Source organism: Vanellus vanellus, assembly GCF_965231255.1.
Source record: "Vanellus vanellus genome assembly, chromosome: 6".
In the NCBI taxonomy this organism is placed as follows: Eukaryota; Metazoa; Chordata; class Aves; order Charadriiformes; family Charadriidae; genus Vanellus; species Vanellus vanellus.
In genome coordinates this window covers 4,477,584-4,499,023 of record NC_138911.1, presented here as the reverse complement: position 1 = coordinate 4,499,023, position 21,440 = coordinate 4,477,584, and the positions used below count along the sequence as shown (strand labels likewise).

The 21,440-nt window shown below is 44.5% G+C and overlaps 1 protein-coding gene across 1 annotated transcript in view; it reads right to left on the bottom strand.

The window, feature by feature from the left end:
- The window catches only part of NAV2 (neuron navigator 2), a 179,556-nt gene that overhangs the window by 141,975 nt on the left and 16,141 nt on the right, over positions 1 to 21,440 (bottom strand). Inside the window, exon 4 of the mRNA XM_082484750.1 lies at positions 6,342 to 6,414. Within this exon, the coding sequence (XP_082340876.1) occupies positions 6,342 to 6,414 (73 nt within the window). The remainder of the gene's footprint in view (positions 1 to 6,341; positions 6,415 to 21,440) is intronic.

The window sequence follows — 21,440 nt, the reverse complement described above, 5'->3', positions numbered from 1 at the left end:
TTATCTAAGTGGTCCTGGTCATCACCCAGACCCAGGAGATTCCTTTCCTTTCCTCTCCTATTTGACTAACTTTCCTTACCCTTTTTTTCCTCCCAGCAGCCTGGCCCCTCCACCAGTGCTCTGTCCCATCACTGTCCCTTGTTTAAATGATTATCAATCCCAGGGCCCATGAGCAGCCGTTCTCTGTCTTCCTTTGTTTGCTTCACCAATTTTAGTCTATTCCTGGACAGCGGGGTCCCAATGAATCCTGCCCCTTTCCCCTTCCCCCCCCCCCCCCCCCTTTTCCCAGTCCACCCTTGCTCCCGTGCAGCGTCATGCCCCAAACTCAGCCTCCTCCCACTGCCATCAACACCTGCACGGGGCAGGTTCCTCCTCTCACCCGCCCGTGTTTAGCCAAGGAAGACCCGCGATGGAACTAGAAAATAAAGCAAAAGAGACACAAAAGACAGAAAAGCACAGTAAAAGGGATCTCCTTATCTTCAGTAAAGAACTCAGATTACTCGTGGGAACTGTAAGGAAAGTAGCACTTAATCAGAGGCCAAAGCATAACTAAACAAACCCAGAGGCACTGGGAAGCTTCACTGCGCCAATATGGGCCAGAAGATAAAAGAAATTACCACGGGTTTGCATGTTTAAACTTAGCAAAGCTGTATGCAATTGGAAAGGAGGACTTGGTGTCAATGTGAAGCGATGGGCAATTATAACGATAACCCCACCTAAAATGTGCTGATGTCTGTGTCTGTCTGTCTTCCGCTGTATTTATCAGAAGAACAACCTGCTTTTGACATTTTCCTAAGATCACCAAAAAATAATCATCAAAAGGTAAACACCTTTAACGCGTTTCAAAAGAAGCAGTCTTTTTCCCTCTGGGTTTTAAGCAAAATACTTCAGGTGGGACTTTCAGAGGTAGCTTTGTTTCTCTTATCTTAAAGACAGGCGGAGGTAGTTCACCTGGCAGTTTGCCCCCGCGCTTTGCACAAAAAGAGTATTTCAAAGAGTACTTCAACCTCACTGCGCTCTGCCCATCAGTGCGCTCTCAACCGCTTCCTGCTTTAAGTGTCCCCTCTCCAGTCCATACATCAGCTTAAATATACATATTAACTTAACATCCTCTAACGTTCGTGAGTGAAATTTTTGCAAATCACAAACTACTCGTTGTGTACAGGACCCAGATCAAAGCAAACCGATGAAGAAGAGAAACGGTCGATCGCTGTTATTTAGCCAAGCTTGTTTGCATCTGCTTCTGTCAAGCTTATTTTGTATCCGATCCTGTAAAGCACGCAGGACTAGAAAAAAAAACAGAACTAGTTTACATGGACCAGACTGGTTCGCCAAACTGGTGAGCAGAAGTACAAATGGAGAATCACTGCACCTTTCTTAGCGTGCATCTATCCTGCCCTAACATAGAGCTGTCGTATATACGTACTATTCACCCCTAAATACAGTGGGTGTCTGCTTCTGTGGTTTGCATTAGCCTCTTCTGGTCGACCACTGAGGGACTCTGCATGCAGTCCCCATCGACCCTTCTTCGCTCATTTAAGTGGCGAGACAAGGTGGTCTGCTGAGCAGAACAAAATGGGAAAAAAGCAGGAAATTCCGTCCACGATGAATGATGGGAGAGGAGAGAAAGGGCCAAAACAACTACAAGTAGGTCTGAATTTAAGGCATAACGGTGAGGAGTAGATATACTTCACAGTTGATCCATCAGGATACATCCCAAACTACAGACAGACTCAACCTCAGTCAGAACACGCTCGAGGCTGACAGGGCTCCAAGCTGACGTTAGGGACGCAAAGCCATCAAAACCGCTCTGGGATGAACTTCGTAGACTCTACTGAGGAACATAATCAGACCATGAACAACACCGGGAACTTCATAGAACCAAGGCAGAGAAATGCAAGGAGGAATTAATTCCCAGCACACACAGTAAAACTGCGGGCATCTGTTGAGTAACTAAATAGTGATTTTTTTTTTTTGAAGACTGTACTCAATGTGGTATCATCAAAATTTGGCAGTGTGGTAAGTGCCCTACTCAGGTACGTTTAAAATAGTGCTGTGGGGTATTTGTCCCGCAGCAACAAAAATTCCACATTGACACTGGAAAGGACCTAAAAGACCTAAAATGGATGAACTGCAGTACCGCAGAGTGAGCACGCTGAAACCGATTTACCTACAGAAGCGTGAATGTCACATCAGAGGCAAAAGTCTGAGCCGCATCGTGGTTGTTCCGAAGTCTAGTGAGATGTTTTCTTTCATCGCTTTATGGCTTCATGATTTGCTCAGCTGATCGTTATCCAGCCAACCAGTTACCCAGAAGAGGTGCAGCTGCTATCTATGACACCAGTTTGAGTTTCTACTGCACATTTATGTTCCCCATAATCTTCAAAATCTTGGCAGTGAGGAGATACATTGCGTGAAGGAGGACAACCTTAGCTGGGCACCTGCAATTCCAGGAGGCTAAAACCCAGCTCGGTGTGGAAACAAATTTAAGAGCGTGGGTATGGAGAGACAGCTCAAAGCGATGGACAATAAAAAACTGCACCAAGAAGAGTATGGAATTTTCCGGCATCCCCATAGTTTTCTTTAGTAACTACAAACGGAGATTTTAGGATTTAAGAATCTTTGAGACTGGAACGCCTTTTTTGGGTGGACGTTGCTGGGGAAGGTCTGTCTCTAGCGTAGTATGGTCATCATCAGTGATCGCAGATTCTTAGCATCTTCACAGCATAAACCAATAAAAAAAGACTACGTCTAAGTGGCACACATATATTAAAGCAGGATTTTTTAATACTGGAAGGATATGACGTATGAAGTCCCAAATTATTTCAACATTTAGGAGTCATCCAAATGCCAGTTTTGAATCACTGGCTTTCCTCCACACTAAAACTGTAATACTGAAAAATACATGTTCTCAAGCAACCCAGGAGAGACTTCAGTGTTTATTCCCATTTGGAAGCAATCACAATCTTCTGCTTCCTCCGAGATGAAGATCTGCTAGTGAAGTAAACAAAGTTATTTGCAGTTGACCTAACAGGTCTTGGCAACTCGCACACAAACACTGGCTTGTTTGCTTACGGTACACTTCATTTTCAGTGATTCTGTGTTCTCTCTTGTTCTTCTTCCTCAGCACAGTTCAGGAGCGACTAAGAGCAGAAATTGAACTTATTGCTGAATTCAAGTCTTTTAACTTCGTTTATACAAACTGTTCCTGCTCTCCCCCTCTCTAGCTGTCACTCTTGTCCTTCAGTCTCAGTGGTGGAGCCAGCAAACGTCCTCATTCATATGTCGGGAGCAAACATTACCGGTCTCTTCTTAGCTTCTGTATCATTTAATATGGTAATTCCGAGACGGTGTAAACGAAAGGAAGAAACGCAAAATCAGCAGAAGCCACGGGATAACCCATATCCTGCCGAGTCTGCCTGGCGATTTGGCGGGAGAGCAGCAAACATCAGTCACGCTGTCCCTTCCCCAGCGTGAACAACACGACGCTGCCAACTTTGCACACAGAGACAGTCTTCCCGCCAACTAACCTGCTATTTTTCTTAGATTTTTTGCATTGTATCAAGACAGGTAAATAGCGTGAAATTTATTCGATTTTTTACAATATCTACACACCATGTTGAAGCTGAAATTGGCTTTTACAAGTTGCATTTTCTTTCGAACCTTTTCCTGGGTAAACAAACTTTCCGCTGCCAGAAGTTTTAGGTCATACTTTCTCTTCTTGACGTGAAAATCCTGATTACAACTGAGCTATCGAGGCATATAATGCAGGCAAATATTTGTTATTGGTGTTCTTCCCCAGCCTAAGGATATACCACAGAAAAAGTCAGCTTCAGCCCCCTCTTCTCCTGCCAGGTGTGGTAACAGCATGTTAGAACAACGTGTACTAAATACCCATGACTTTGCTTTCCACGCTTACCAACTACCTCAAACTTAGTGAAATTACATTTCAAATACGCATTGGCAAGTGGCTTGTAAGATCTCACAGACTAGGCTGAGGTAGGGGCCTTCCCTTCGAGGACAGCAAGGAATTCTTTAAGCTATCTCCCAAATTGTCAAAACGTAGTTTTCAAATGTAATTTTTAATAACGGGCCTTTAAAAAGGAATAGCTTTAATTTTATAGTAATTTTATCAGTCTTTATATTTTTTTAATACAATGCAATGTACGTATATAAAACTTGTGTACACGATGGTTTCACCATCAAGTTCATCCACAGTGGTTATCTGGCCTACGTTTCATAAAAATACTTTACCATCAGTACGCAGAAGTGTGTTTCAGCTAAGACTGCAAGTCACGCTCACGAAGTGCATGGTGCTGGGTTTGGATTTGCGACCGAAGCGGCGCTGATCACGCACCAGTGTTTGGGCTGTGCCTGAGCAATACCTGCAGAGAGTCAAGGCTTTCTCTTTTCCCCAGCGTCTACCCCCAGCGAGCGGGCTCAGGAGGCACGAGGAGTGGGAAGGGGACATAGCCAGGACACACGTCCCCAGCCGACCAAAGGGATGTCCTCTCTCGTGAGACCCCACCTGGAGTAATAATACATCCAGCTCTGGAGCACTACATCCAGCTCTGGAACCCCAAGTGTAAGAAGGACATGGACCTGTTGGAGCGGGTCCAGAGGAGGGCCACAAAGATGATCTGAGGGCTGGAGCACCTCTCCTATGAGGAGAGGCTGAGAGAGAGTTGGGGCTGTTCAGCCTGGAGAAGAAAAGGCTCCGGGGAGATCTTATTGCGGCCTTCCGGTATCTGAAGGGGGCCTACAGGAGAGCTGGGGAAGGATGTTTTACTCGGGCATGTAGCGATAGGATGAGGGGGAATAGCTTTAAACTGGAAGAGAGGAGATTTCAATTAGATATTAGGAAGACATTTTTCACTGTGAGGGTGGTGAGTCCCTGGCGCAGGTTGCCCCGAGAAGCTGTGGCTGCCCCATCCCTGGAGGTGTTCAAGGCCGGGTTGGACGGGGCTTGGAGAAACCTGGGCTGGGGGGAGGTGCCCCTGCCCAGGGCAGGGTGGTGGAACTGGATGAGCTTCAAGGTCCCTTCACACCTAAACCATTCCATGATTCTATGTCATGCTCAGTGATAAAGACGGAGGTGGGTGGCAGGAGGGCGCTGGGGAGGCAGCCGCTGCTGGGAAACTGGCTGGGCCTCTGTCCGCTTGTGGGAGGCGGCGAGTGATTTTCTTCGCATCGCTTAGTTTTGTTTTTCTCTTCCTTTTTCCTTCGCTCATTAAACTATCTTTATCACAACTGGTGCATTTTCTCACTTTTGCTCTTCCTGTTCTCTCCAGTGCTCAGCCGCCGGCCGGGCTCAGCCCACCACACCTACACGTCCTGCCTTGCCTGCGCTATAGGATTCCTTCCAAGGACGAAAACACGGTTTTAAACATACAGGCGAGTAAGTTATTCACACACAAGTAAATGCGCGTGCATGATTTGGTGATACAACCTCCTCCTCAAAACTAAACTTGCAAAGAGACTTTAGTCACCTAATCTAAAGTCTCGCCTGATGCCACACATCCAATTATTTAGTCTGTGAAGCACTGAAGGAGATGTCATATAATATATGCAAAGTTTGCCTTAGCAGCCACTGAACCCAGTCGCTTTTCCAAGTGTATTTAAATGAAAGTGTAAGTGAAAACTGGCGCTGAGAATGGCAGAAATCTGTTTGATCTCTTTGTAAGACGGCAGTTAAACAGCTTCGGAGCCAAAACATACCTACCATACATCCTGACATACATCATGCCCTGGCATAAAGGAGTATAGTACGCTGCGTCACATTTGGGTTTCAGAAAAATTCTGGCGCTCTTGAAAAGCGGAGTGATTAATTAGAGGTCAAAATGCCGTTTTTGTTTTGGTTCAAAACATTTGCATTTTATAGTTTCCTGCATTTGGAAACAAACTTCTAAAAAACAAAAGAAAGATGGATACTTCTTCAGGTAAGAGAATAATTGAAGAATGTGAAAACAAATTTTTCTCTCAAAAGGCAAACAACCGCCAGCGGTTCACTTTAAATATCTGTAAAATCTACACTCTGATCAATGTGCCAATTATAGAACATATATGAGAAATTTCTGATTTTTAACAGAAAACAAAGTGATTGAATTCTAATTCGGTCTCATTAATTATTTGTACAAATCAGCAGTGTGGAGATTAGATATATATTTTACCTACCTTTCATACTGAGATGGGGAAGAAAAAAAAAAAAACCACAAGTAAAGACTGCCAAAAGTTTAAATTATCCATATCGCTCCAACCTTCAATTACAGTCCATGTGCTGGTTACAATCACAAGCAGGAATTCGGGTTGCTCATTTAAAACAAAATTTTAAATTGACTCACCTTCTGCTGACAGCCCCTGTATGTTAATCCCCTTGGCAGCCAAGAAACTCAGGCATGCATCTATGTTTTCAATCTGTTCAAGAACAAACAACGAAAAAAGAGAGACAAAAGAAAATGCATTGTAATAATCAGTTACTTTCATCTCCCGCCACCTTTTATCGCACTCAGTCTTTGTAGCACGTAAAAAGTCACTTCGCTCATTATATGGAAACCATAACACGAAACCTCGGCTGTTACTGAGGTCCTCAATTGATCGAGTATTATATGTGCGTCAGGACTTTTTGTTATTTGTACTCGCATGAAGCAAGTTATTCAATACTCAAACCACGAGAAAGGATCACTACATATCTTACTAAAGGGTCAAGGATGTTATGCCAGGATTTTTAACCGACAATAAGTATAACAAACACGAAACCGAAAATAAACACGGAGGCCACATTTGCTTGAGAAGGCAGATCGCCACTTGCTCTTAAGTTGACAGCTGGCAAAAGTTTCCAGCCACAAAAGCAGTCAAATATAAAAACTGTAACCGGAAACCTCAGCTGGAATCCAAAAAATGGTCACTCGCAACATCCTCCGCGTGTCAGAAATGACAGGCAACTCTGCTCGCTCCCAGTGGGGCAAATCCTGCCCTTCGGAGAGATGGTACAACGGTGCTGAACTGCACAGGATAAAATGAATTTTGACCGGGTAGGGTCTCCTGCACAACTGGTCTGACTGTTAGCGACTACAGCTGCTATATCCAGACTGCATTCAAATCCTACCCAACAACACAAACTCCAGAAGGGTCGGACAAGTTAGGCATTTTTTTCCCTTGTATCTCAACATCACACTGGAGAACTTGCAGCAGCTTCACACCGAGTTCCCCACCGAGCTGCCACCAAAGCTCTGCTGCCCTATTCAGAAGATGCAGAGAGACGCCAGCCCGCCCCCAACCACAGCATTTCTATGAAGAAGCCTACGCGTAGACACTTCAAAAAGCTGCAGTGAACAACATTTTAGGAATTATCATGTGTTTCACGTGTGATTACACAGAGGACACTTGGATAATACCACAGGGCAACTCTTGCTTTTATCGTGGTAACCAGTAAGTGATAAAATAGGGTCTCCACGTTTGAACACCTTGCAAATGTTAATTTATTAATTCCCCAAAACATCGCAACCAAACGCCGCTTTCACTTTCTAGATAAGGAAGTAGACAAATGCCGAGCCCCAGCTCTGCTATCATGTAACTACCTTTCTTCTGTGAAGTTTGGAGACATCAAAAAGGAAGGCGAAAGACCCAGCTCCCCTGTCAGCTCCTGCCTACCCTCCAAAAAATATCTAAGTGAGGGCTGTGTGGCATACTGGAGGCTGAGCTCCCAGCACCCGACCTCTGCTTCCCGATCTTCTCAGAGTAATTAAAAAGTACAAGGGAAGGTGCCAGAAAACCTCCATCACTGGTTGCTGCCAAGGTACTTTCATTTATTGGTTATAACAATTACAACATTCTCTTCTATCAGGGGGAAAAAAAAAAGTTACTGGCACTATCCAACTGTGATTTCAACAATTATAAACACTGATACACTCAAAACTTTTATCAACCTTTGAGATATACTATATCAAAGTATACAAAATACGTAGTATGCTTTGAGTATATTATATACCTCCAAATCCAGAGAGATACCAAAGAATACATTTCCTGTAATGGTCAGACCTTGAAGCCTGTAGCAGGGTGCCGTTCAAAGGTTCGTTTATCCACAGTTCAGTATGATACGACAGTCAATCTCTACTCGCTTCCTTCCTCAGTGCTCAACAACCCTTTCAAGTTTTCAATGCGGCTCTTTTATTGAGGTGGTTTGGGACTTTGCCGGAAAGCCAAAGTTTACCTTTTCAATAATAAATACCACACAAAAGCGCCAATCCACTTCTAGCACCTGACCTTAACGTGTCTTTACCGTTCCAAGAACATTTCCAGTCTTTCACAGCTGTGGGCTGGAAGATTTACTTAGGTTAGAGAGTAAAGATAAGCAATATCTCATCTCAACTGGGCAACTCAAAGTAGTTCTTTCAGTCCTGCTTTGCTTCTCTTCCCAGGTCCCTCATCTTTGTTCATCTCTCCTTTAGGACAGAGTGACCACAGGATTAAGATTTACTTCTGGGTAGCAAGTTCCCCACCCATGCTCTCACTCTCGGTGCTACACAGCCATCCTTGCTGGCTTCCTAATCTCATGCTCATTGCAGAGCCAATTCAGATTCAAGGAGCCCCCTTTGAAATCACTACCACGCTCTTCCCGGGGAGAAAGCCACAGTTTTTACAGAGCATTGTAGCCACCTATTTAAGATACACGGCTCCCATGCCCAGACTGGTGGATGACTCCCCAGCAGAGCACTAATGCTTGAGGCGTGAATGTGGAACACAGGTTGAGTGACATAGACCCACTGGAGCTTGTCCAGAGGAGAGCCACGAGGATGACCCGAGGGCTGGAGCACCTCTCCTATAAGGAGAGGCTGAAAGAGTTGGGGCTGTTCAGCCTGGAGATGAGAAGGCCCTGGGGAGATCTCATTGTGGCCTTCCAGTACCTAAAGGGGGCCTACAGGAGAGCTGGGGAAGGACTTTTTACAAGGGCATGTAGCGATAGGACGAGGGGGAATGGCTTTAAACCGGAAGAGGGCAGGTTCAGATTGAACATTAGGAAGAAATTTTTCACTGTGAGGGTGGTGAGGCACTGGCACAGGTCGCCCAGAGAGGCTGTTGAGGCCCCATCCCTGGAGGTGTTCAAGGCCAGGCTGGACGTGGTCTTGGGCAACCTGGGCTGGTGGGAGGGGCAGGGGGGTTGGAACTCGATGATCTTCAAGGTCCTTTCCAACCTAAACCATTCTATGATTCCATGACCTGGACCTCGCCGCCTTGCCGCATCAGTCGTAACGCCTGGCTAAAGGCTGTAAGAAGCAGGGGCTTTTGGGCACTATATTGTTATAGAAAAAGAATGAGGAAAAAAAAAATTACAGTAATATAAAATGCAGACAAAAGATTGCAGGAAGCGGACTACGAAAAATCTATGATTTTATATAGATTTACATACGATTATTTTATAGTCAAGAACGCCTAAGAATCAAAACACTACTGTAACAGGAAAATTTCCTATTTCAGCACTTAAAACCAGGCACGATGAAATAAAGGAGATAATAACTGAGGCTTGCAAAAGCAAACCTCTTACATTCAGAAAATAAAGTGCCGCAATAAGATCCTCCAGGGATGTACAGCATCGCATGCACAAGGAACTCACTAAAACAATACAACCGAAGGACAAAAAAGCATCAATGATGCTATGAACATTTACGCAGTATCATCTGTGATACTAACAACATTGCATGGCAGAATCACGGGAGTGCGAGCAATTAGTCAATTTTGAAGGAAAAATACAGCTCAAAAAGAAAAGCAGAAAGAAATCTGGGGAAATTCAAGAAGAAAGTGAAACGCAGAACGCAGGTCTATAGCTGAAATTATTAAAATTTAGTGTTGGTAGGAATTCAGGGTGCTTCCCACACAATGAGTGGCTGGTGGCCCAAATTAAAGTGATTTGTGACTGCTATCCAGCTCCGGTGGAAAAGGGCTCACCCTCACTTGGTCTCATAAGAGGCAAAAGCCCTGAATGCTCAACCAGGGAGCTGCCTTAACCTCCCCCCCCCGAGGTGCCAAGAATGAAAACAGTGATGCTGGGATGCACGAGGGACGCAATCACTGATTTTTCCTATCATAAAAACCGAAGACAAGAAAGCTACCGAAATATTCGTACGTCAAATAACTTAAGGTGCGAATACTATTTTGTGAGTGAAGAACCCTAAGCTTGGCTGAATTAGTCTAATGCAACAGAAATCATGTCGCTTGTCTAAAGAGGAGAGTTTCCAACAGCGTAACATTTAAGGAATGTTCTATAAGAGCTCCAAGGAAGGATTCCGACTCTGGCCCTTGCTATATTAACATAATGACTAACTATAATCTGCAAATATTGTTTTTTTGGAGAAAGATGCCCCAGTGCACACAGGGTTGGAGATAACGAGCTGTTCTGAAGTAGCACCATGGTAGTTAGACCATTTAGAGGTGTGCGCCTAGGATAGAAATGAAATTCCTGAACAGATCTCAGCTAAGGAAAGACCTACCGACCCCATGTCACGGTGACTTCGGACACAAAGTACAGCCGCCTCCTTGAAATTACAGTATTCAGCAGCAAATCATCACTGAGACTCTACAGGCCCTTTCTTGGCCAAGTCCCCGTATCGCTTAAACCCTTTAAGCAAATGTGAAAAGACTGGATTTGCCAAAGGGGAGCGTGTATTTTCTTTTTCACTGGGAGCTACAATTGTTTTTTGGCTGACAATTCTGATTTCTCCTTTGCTTTGCCAGCAACGTTTAACACGGCAGAAGCAAAGCAGGAACGATGTCAGTTGGATGCTCTCATCTCCCGCCTACCCTAAATACGGGAAAGCTGTGCAAAAGGAGAAGGAAAACCAAGGACAGACATCCACAGTGATTACCTCACGTGGACACATTACCGGCAGCGTCCAAAGCTGAGCTTTGCCTTCTTACACTGCCTGGCCAAAAGCATCAGATGAATTCGCAATTTTGAACCGCCGCATATAAATTGTTTCAGGTACAGTCAACTATCAAAGTGCATTATCAGTCCTGCAGCCCATACGACAGTTATTTATTCTAAAATGTCCCTAAACGTAAACTGAGGACGGCTGAGCCCGCACCCGAGGGCTGCCCACCTCCAGGGGCTCCTCCACCTTTCTTATAATTTGGAGCTGATATGAAAAAAATAAACACCCATAGAATTAAACTGCCGTCAGGTGTCATGAATCAGGTGTCACAGCTCCCATTCTCATATTCACAGAGCCAAAATGCACGTTTCAAGTCAGCCACGTGAAAACTTCCTCTTAACATGAACCTCGGGGTGGTGGGAGCAGAAGGCATCTCGCCTAGGAAGCATTGCACATGCACAACCGCCAAGCACCAGACCAGCAGCAGTTGCTTTGTTACACCAGTATGACCTTCATCCTCTTGCTGGAAAAGCAGGATTGAAAGCTAGTGGTCACATATATTTACTGATTTCTAAGTACTTTTGTGAAGGCCACCATTGCACATCATCGTTTTCATTCCCACCAGACCTGCACACTCCTCGTTCCTTCCTCGCTGCTACACATATGAAACTCAAGTAGACACAAATTTAACAGCTTCACTGAACTCCTATATGTTGATCAGAATACGTTTATTTAATTCTTATTCCACTATTACTCTTCCCAGGTATATTACTCAGATTTCCCTCTGTTCTCAAGCGTACCTTACAGCAATTACGCATTTCCGACAACATTGGCCACCAGACCCACACAAGTTTTTGCACTTGTCATATAATGGCAATTTCAATTTCTATTCTTGTCAGTGCTAGAAAGCAGAGGAGCTAGGAAGCATGCCCTGGCCTCTATGAGCAGAATAGGGCATGCCAGAAACAAACAAAAAACCCACCCAAAATGTCCTCAGCCTGTAAACGGAGACCCATAGGTGGGCACCGATACATGTTGAACATTGACTATATCAGACAAAGACTTGAATACGGAAACTGTCTGCAGCCAAAGCCGTACGTCCAACCCTGCCAAGTCAAACACACAAGGTAAATTATAACTAAGTGCTGCCCCTGTGGCAGATACAGATGTTTTCCCTCAAACAATAATCAGAATTAAACTTGCTGTAGGTTCCGTCACTTAGAAACCACGGGAAGTTTCTCGTGTTATGACGCAAGACCTCTGCTCCCAACCTTTCCAGTGATTGATGTGGCGGTTTTATGAGCTTACCCAGAGAACTCAATACTTATATTGAAACCAGTGCTTTCCATTTAAGTTGAGGCTCCATGTTATGGCCAGTACATTAGTTTTTAAAGGAAAAAAAGAAGATTGATTCCGTGTAAAAGTGTTTAAAGCTTCACAAACTCCTATGCAATACTCCCGCAGCCTTCACACGCAACGTAGAAACAAGGGAAGAGTATAACACAAGCTGTTTACAGCAAGCTGTTTCTTACGGCAAATATATTCTTGTCTGTATTTGCAGATCAAGCTTTTACACTCAACATTTTTGTGTCAAAACGTAGGAAGAGCCTTAAAATCTTAAGTCGTTATGTTGACAATCCTTAAAACCCTGGGGTTTTGGAGGAGGGAGGGTACAACCCTCAAATAATGTCTCATTTGCACTCTTTCCTAAACTTAATTATACATAAGAAATACCAAGGCAAAATTGCAAATTTCCCTTTCCCCAGAAGGCTATAAATCGGAATTATTATTGCTTTGTTTAAAATATATCCTCATTTGTAGCTATCCCAATCAAAACGTATCCTTTTTTAAAGAATATCTTGTTCCAAGCGCTTATACGCTGCTCGCCATTATTTCGAGGAAAACGTCTCTTGAGATTCAGTTTCAGGATTTTGACAGAACTTGGTGGATATATTAGAACTGAAATAACAGATGAAGCATAAGGGCAAATAAAGCGAACCCATATCCCGAAGCCAGGTTGTAACTGATCTAGCCACAGAAACAAAAATCTACAATCATGGGTACCCTGTCTTCGCACGTACGTGAAGAGTTGACCATCTCTATTACAATTGCATTATTTGGGGTGTTTAAAGACAAGGACGATTTGGGCATTAACCTAATTTGAAATCTGGAGACGTCCTAAATCACAACTAGTTAAGCAACAAGTTCAGCTTCGCAAAACAAATATCAACAGAGTATCCTGCCCCCGGAGAATCATTCATTTCGGATATAGATAAGACTCTTCGCTGGTCTCAATAGACACTCGATTAGGTTTTAGCACATGCCACGCTATCTGTATGTTCTTGGCACCAAATCTCTGCTTATGTACAACTGAAGACAGGAACAGATGGGAAGAAACCGTGGCTGTGCTCAGTATGTACATAACGAGGGGGGTAATGAGTCCCATTAATCCTTCATTTCCACCTTCCCAGGCACTTCACAGGACACCCTTTTCTACCTGGGGCTTCCAGACTAAAAATTACGTTTCTAGTGCTGTGCAGCTGGGATTAAATGTAAAATTCAATCACTACGTAGCAAAGATGGGACTTCCTCTCCAAACATGCTCGAATTCTACATAAAACAGTATTTTTAAAAGAGTAATTTTAAAATAACTATTTAAATGGTTAAAAGGAAGGACCGACACCAAAACTTCTCGCTGCGGCCAGCACTGGCTCTTGTGCACTGTGGTATTCCCTCCCATGCTAGCTGTTGAAGTGTTGAAGGCTCTGGATATCATTAACTTGAATTTGCAGCAGGAAATCCAGAATTTAACTAAACTCTTGTAGAAAGGACTACACAGAATGTTTTATCGCAAACAAAGCTTTTACCTGAGAAAAATGTTGCGTATTAATACACGGCACTCTATTAAATGGTTAATTATAAAAATAAAATAACTTAAAATTAAGTAATGCAAGTACAGTACAGCTTCTCAATGACTGCGAGGGGGACGGCAGCACACCAGCGAGTGATCCGGTTTCGTTTATCCAAACACATGCAACTAAAGAAGCAGTTATGGTCATCCCACGGCCGTGTCATGGGAAGGAGCTCTTGCGATATAGTCATCCACAGTTGTTCCTTCCTAAAAAAGTTCCATGGGAAGGGAGCCGCGGCCACCGGCCGTTGCCAGGCGCTGTGTGCCCCCTGCTCCGTCCCGGCCACCGCGCATACTTCTGTCTCGAGGCCTGAAGGTCACAGATTCACCTGTCCCCAACTGATTGATTCTGGTGGCTGGCGGGACACCGACACATACGTGCCCCCTCCTTCCTCGCACCTGGATCCTGGATAGCATCTCCTACCGAAATTCTCCTGCGCGATTGCTTCGGACAAGCACAGTAGTACTGCTTAAAGACACAAAAATAATCCTACGCACAAAGCAGAAGAATAACATTTTCTGCATATGTATTACTGTCACAGACTAATTAATTAAAGTAGCCATTATCACACAGTTACAGTATAGGCAATGGCTGGAAATCAAAGATTTATGCCAAGACACATCGTAAAAAAGTTTATTTCTCTGGGCTGTATAATGCTTTGTAAAAGCTGTGACCTGTTTCAGATATTCAAGAGTGAAGAGCTTCGTACTACGCACCCTGTAAAAAGAAACAAAGACCCAGGCACCGGAAGAAACTGCCATACGAACGGCTTTAATTCTTACAGCACAAACCTGATGGAGCAATTTAAAAAACTATCTTGTTTAATATGCAGTTTCACTGTAGTGTTTTTAAGCAGCGCAGCAGACGGGGGGTTCTGCTGACAAACGCTGCGCATCTCAGAAACCCAGAATTAAACCATGTCAACGCGAGCAGAGATACCTTCTGTTATCAACCCAAGCTTTAAACTCGGGTTCCTGTGATTTTGCTGCCATTTCGGAAGACTGCAAAGTTTTCTTCATAGCCAGGGTTCAGAAAAAGAATTAATTAATTTCCCAGAAGGGAGAAGAATAAATGAATTTTGACTTCCGCCTGTCCTCAAATCAACTTAACCTTTTTTCCCCTCGGTTAGAAAAGGCTCAGATAATGTTAACCCTGTATAAAACCCGTAACTGATCCCTGACAGACTCCACGCAAAATTTAGTCTGAGCACAATTTCTGCTCACGGTACCAAATTCAACACCGACAGAGTCTCAGCGAAGTTAATACACTGCGCTGCACCTAATACGGCCCCATCAAGAGCACAGCTTCGTGCACTGCCTGTGCCCGAACCCGCAGGCGCGGGAAGGTACAGACTGTCACCCACGATTTCCCATTTCTCCCCATTTACGCAAAACACAGCAAGAAGCTACGTGTTTTGCAGAGTATTGCAGAAAAGGTGTCTGGATGTAATAATTTTACATAAGTGTAAATAATGTAATAATTATAAAAATAAAATTTATAAAGTGTAATAATAATAAAATGTAGTAATTTTACATAAATAACAGACACGGCAAAAAAAGAATTACTCTTCTAGGCTGTGGTGCATATGTAAATACACAAGTGAGAGACATAGAGATCTCCATGTGCGTCTGTGGAATGACCGCGGCCCCTTAATGCATTTGCGGTTTCATGTATTTAGTCCACGTGGGGGGCAGAACCATAGGTATTCAAAACGCGGTCACTCAGTTTAACGGTGAAATAAATCATCAAATAGAATCTAATTCTGTCTCTCGAGTTAAGCTCACATCTTCCACTTTTTCCCTAAGAACGACTTTTTCCTTTGTTGCTCTTGATGGAATCTCACACTGTTTCAGAGCCAGATGGTGTCCAAGTTTTTGCACCACTGTAGAGGGCAAAGAATTGGAGCACAGCATCGGGGACCACGAAGACGATCCCTTATGGGAATGACAGTCTCATCAGCGATGTCTCCATAGGTACCACATACATCCACCCAATGCACATACTGCCTTATCTCCCCATCTGCGCGTGCAGAAGAGATTTGGAAGCCTTTCCCTCCAGAAATTAAATACCTGTTTAGTGACACATTATGATGCCTTACGGCAGGGAGATGTACATATCGCCCTTTCCCAATCTAGTCTGGCTCTATTTGTCATTTTATTTTCTATGTACGGGGATGAGAGGGCGGCTTGTGGTTTTATTTAGACTGCAAGCTCTGCAAGGCAGAGCACGATGATCCTACCGGGCCTGTCTCGCTGAAAACAATACACAAATGGTACGCATAATAGCGTAACAACCGTCTGGATCTCTGGGGGAAAAAAAAAAATAGAGACAGCGAAATGAATTTATCTAGGAGCAACAGAAAAGTCATTATAAAGGGAGGAAGAGGACATCTAAGCACAAGCAACCTGGCAGATCACCTCCGTAGTAAATCATTCTTGTCTACACGACAACACAGCTCCATACCTGATCTACAGAAACGCAGGAAGCTCAGAGAAAATAAACATTCCTAAACTCAGCATTTGGCCGAGTGCCTCCACAGGCGGTTGAAGGAGCTAAGCTGGTGTCTGCCACTGGCCAGGCTGGGACGGCTCCGGGTAGCGTCCTCCCCTCCGGCTAACCTTCAGCTGCGAGGGAACATACCACGGGCGAGGGCTAAAAGATACCCATTCGTTACGATAGTAACGTTAAAACAGATTAAATTTCTAAACATACACTGTCAGTAGAATACAAACTCCCCAAACAGGGCAGGGGGAAAGTCTACCAGCAGGCAGAAAAGTTCTCTTTACTACACTGCTCAGAACAACCTCAGAGTAGGATTACTTGAAAATCTACGGCTATATTTAACCGCGGGGATATGTTTCCAAAAATCCTACGCCAGGAATTTGCAGGAGGGGGTGGGGGGAAATGCTTTGCGACGCTTTTGATCTTCCTGGTGGAGCTGCTCCCCCGAATTAGCAGCACATGCCCCGGCAGCGGAGTCCTCCTCGGCTTTGGGCAACGGGCGGCCCATCGACAAGAGTTCAGCCCCACCAACCCGGAGGGGTTGGAGCCACAGCCTTCCAGATTTATTGCGGTTCGCTATGGCAACGTTTACACAACACCGGCTGTATAAAAACGCTCAAAGTGTTTAGAGGAGCAGGCTAAAGAGGATGCCCGCTCTCGGAGAGCAAAGGTAGAATTATTTTCCGCGAGAAAAATCCAAGCAACTAAGAATAGATATATATTCTTACCGCAGTCATTTTCAGTTATTTGTACAAAACACATCAGCTCACCCATGTAGTGGATTTTGCACCCACGTAGTTAGCTGCTCAGGCGACGCAGATGGTTTCAGCTCATTATTCCTGCCAAGCAACTCATTGATGTGTACCCAGCTATACCCTTTAAGTAGGGGCCATATCGCGCCACCATTCACAGTTAGCATCTCAATTCTTTGAGAAAAAGAAGACAGAAATACGTATAGCCTGTGCCATACACGCAAACGGTAATGAAGATTTCAACATCCCATGCTCTTTTCTCTAATAAAAAAATAAACAATCCATAGAGGAGGGGATGGAGCTGGCAAGGGTCACACCGAGGAGGGAAGCGGACGCCCGGCTCTAACAACGGAATTAAAACTCGCAGTTCTGCTTGCTTCAAGAGCGGGGGCCCTACCAGGCTGGAGAATTTCCACGCAAACTGTTCTTTGGCTTTGGATGTCACATACATCACAGAACAGCTCATTTTCAGAATACAAGTAATCAGTCAGATGTTAAAATAATAGTCAAATTGCCATCATTGGAGCAAGGTTTCCTTGCAAATGAAGTCATCGCATTGAAAACGGCCTTCAGCTCGACTTTCCTGAGGTCCTCGGGAAGAAATGCAGGTTCTGACCCATGTTGCACTACAAGATTCTTTTAACATTCACGAGACAAACAGCAGTAGAAAGACTGAACAGCATTATTTTGCTACTACAGCTTGAGACCTGCATCAGAAAGAGATGATTCTTGAAAAACTTCTGGTCAACACACACCCAAAATACAAAGACCTCCTCTTTGTTATTTGATAACACAGATACTTATATACACAAAGTGATCATCCTTAAAAATAATAGAACCCAACCACAAACCCACATGAGGACCACAGTTATTTCCTACTCTATTTGTAGGAGAGAACCGTGGTGTTGGGTCAGCTGACATTCCCCCTTCTGTTGATCCAAATTCTTGTCTTGGATGTCCCACAGCCTCCCCAGGCTTAGCATGGGAAGATGAGAGTCTGCTTTTTCCACCTACGGATTCCCCATCCTCTTCCCTTCAGCACCGACAGCTTTGCTACCGCTCCGCTCCTTCAGCCTTCAGTAACGAAGGTAACGCACTGCCACTTCTCACACTTTCACACCTGACATTTCAGTTCTTTCTGGGAGTATCATAATCTGTGATTTTATTGGGTTCTCTTAAAACAGTGACCCTTGGAAAAAAATAAATTTCATTTTCTCATTAGTCTTCTTTCTTAAGTATAGAGATACATCTTATCTCTTCCCACTGCCAGATTCAATGTTTCTTAGCCTCGTGTTCAAGGTGGCAAAACCCCTCTACCTCTCCTAGAAGACGCTTTGCTGCTGCTTCTTCTACCCCTTCTGCCAGTCCCATCTTCAGCTGTGTTTCAACTGTTGCCTGTGTCTGCCAACGCATCCCTTCACTGGTGAGTGTCTCCTCTTTTCTTCGTCTTCAAGTCCACATTTTAAAAATCAGCTTTCTTTACTCAGCTCTCCCCCCAGTCACTGCTATTCTATTCCGGCTGATACCAACCTTCCCTTCGCCTCACTCTCCACTTTAATGCTCTGATCTTTCAAACATCTCGTCCTTTGCCTTTTTCTTATATCATCTAATCTTTACCGTTATCTCATCTGTTATGATTTATCACTTGCACGTAATAGGTAAGACAACCACCTCCCTCTCTCCCCCTCCTCGCTGTCCGGTGCAAAAAGGATGTATTCGTATACAAGAGAATAAAATGCTCAGCCGCCGCACTGTGCTAAAACGACGCTGTGAAGCTTCCTCCAAAAACTGCGACCATTTTACACAATGTATTTCCTCAGACAGAACACAGCCCCTATAGAACAAGATTTCTCCAGGATGCCATTACAGCCAGACTTGATATATAACAGATAACAACTCGCTTAAGTACTCTGGTTTTTTGTTTGTATACTTTATCATTTTACAGATGTAAGTGATACGGACCCTTTTACAACAGGTACCATTCAGCACTTGCAAAGTTACCCACATTAACAAGAATCATCTATAAGACCTATAAGGGAACGGACTAACGAGTACCTCCTGTACAGTCCAGACTCTGCGGGATGCCAAACATCGAGCTCTAATATCATCCCCAAAACAGGAGGCAAATTCAAAGAAAGAAAGAAAGAGAAAGATCCCTGTTTTTTCTATAACCAAACAAGGTCAGCAGAGATAGCCCTACTCGGGTTTATCGACCTCAGTCTGTTTTTCAGGAGCGCCTAGGAGAGGAAAACGATCTTGTGTCACTCTCCTTTGCCCTCTCCTCAAGAAACACGCCAGTATTTTCTCGTGCTTCATGCTAAAAACCTAAATGCGGTTTGTGGTGTCAGTCTCCAAATCATCTTAGTGCCAGAGCCTACGCTCCATAGGACTACCTCCTCTAGTAACCCCAGAATTTTCCGCCCACCAGCTGGAACTAATCATCACAATTAGGGGCTTTTGTTTAGGGGAGTATCTACAGTACTAAAATGTAGAGGTTTGGAAAAAAAAAAAACCCACCCTGAAACAGTTCTTATGCAGAGGACACGATACAGAATAGTCTATGTAGAATAGACTATATAAAAGCCAGCCAGTGCTTACCCGGAGCAAATGAAGATGGGGTACTCCCCCACAGCAGAGGAACCCAGACAAGATGATGAGGGGGGGAGAGGTTCTCACCTCAGTGATTTTTCACGGAGCCAGTGGGGGCCCTTGTCATGTCATTTCTGGCTTTGGGACTAAGTTGATAAGCACTGATGGTCCCAAACGGTTCTGCAGTACTAAACTTAATTTGACAAGGCTTATTAGCCCTGGCTTGGAGCCTGACAGACCCAAGCTGTCGCTGATGCTCCATCTGGGCGAATTCGTACGACGCTCTCCAACACCGCAGCAATGGGAACAACAACGCAGAGAGACCTGAGCTGGCTCCGAGTGGAGCTAAGGTTTGGTGGGCTTTACTGGCTTAGGACTGGGCCACACGGAAGCAAATATACTTGCTTTCACACCCCCTTTAATGGGCTTGGAGGACACAAATTTGCTGCAGCTTTCCAAGCTGATACATCTGGCTGGACGCGAGCTGGCTCATCACAATTCAGCTCATGGCATCATCAGTCTACAAACGAGATAACTGCCCACAGGGGGAAAGATGATGGTAGAAGGCTTCCCCCTAAGCTGTGTTGTATTTCTATTTAATGAGCTAAATTAAATCTTCATTTACAGTGTCTTTTTTCTTCCCCCTCCTCCCCCAAATCTACTCATCTGTGATGGCCACCTCACAGACACCACAATGTAGATAAGGACACCCGCAACTGAAAGATTCATTTGAAAAAATAAGACCAGACATCCCCCGGTTGAGTGTTTGAACCGACTGGATAGCCTTGCCTCTGCCACCCCTCTGAACCCAAAGCACCAGCCACAAACACCAGTTCCCCCACTCTGGACAATGCCTGTAAGCTATAGTAAGGTATTAAATTAAAGTATTTAAAGTATAGTAAAGTATTAAAATGCAAAGGATGAAGACTGCTGTATCTTAAAAAAAAAAAAAAATGCCAAAAGCTGAAACACTTTAACGTATGCGCTTTTCCTAGAAGACAGGAGACCTGGGGCAGGGTTGTCTCCTTAAACACCGCAAGCAATTGTGTGAACATCCTCTTTAAGAAGATATGTTCTTGCCTGAGTATCCTTTATCGTAAAACGATAACGAGCTCCCTAAGCACGCGCACTTAACAAAAGCAAGCCGTAAGCATAATCCTCGTTTTCCTCATGCGAGGGCAACGGCTGGGGATGCGTAGGGATGACCCAGGGATGCACAGCGATGACCCATGCAGTAGGTCTCACGAGCAGGGGGGACAGTCCCACCCACTCCACCCTCCCCAACGAGCGCCCAGAATAACATTGGAGCCTCAGAGGCGGCAGCGCAGAGCCAAAGCTTCTTTCCAGCGCTCTTCCCAAGGCCTGACCCGGCACGTGCCCTCTGCGCGCCGCCGGTTATAACCAGAGCTGACTTCTCGAGCAACCTACGGCGGGCATCCGACCGTCCCAGGGAACAACGCCGCTCCGTCATTGAGAATAATAACTTACAGCGACTTCTAGCTACGACGTCCTGGAATTTGTTATAGACTCCAGTCCTGAATGAAATTCAGTTCTCAGGATATACTTGTGGAACATTAAATTATAGTAATTGTCAAAATTCCCCCAATTATTTATACTCTAGACAGCTGCTGTGGTTACGGCAAGAATAGCAACCGACCTCTTCAAAGCAGTACAAAGTAGCAAAGATAAATCTCTTTTTACGGAGCGCTCGCTCCGCGGGTTGAAGCAAGACTGATAACTTCCAAGAAAAAAAGAAAAAGCCAAAACAGAATAGCAGAAGGCAGTGTGGTTTCTGACTTAAGACGGCAAACTCTCATCGA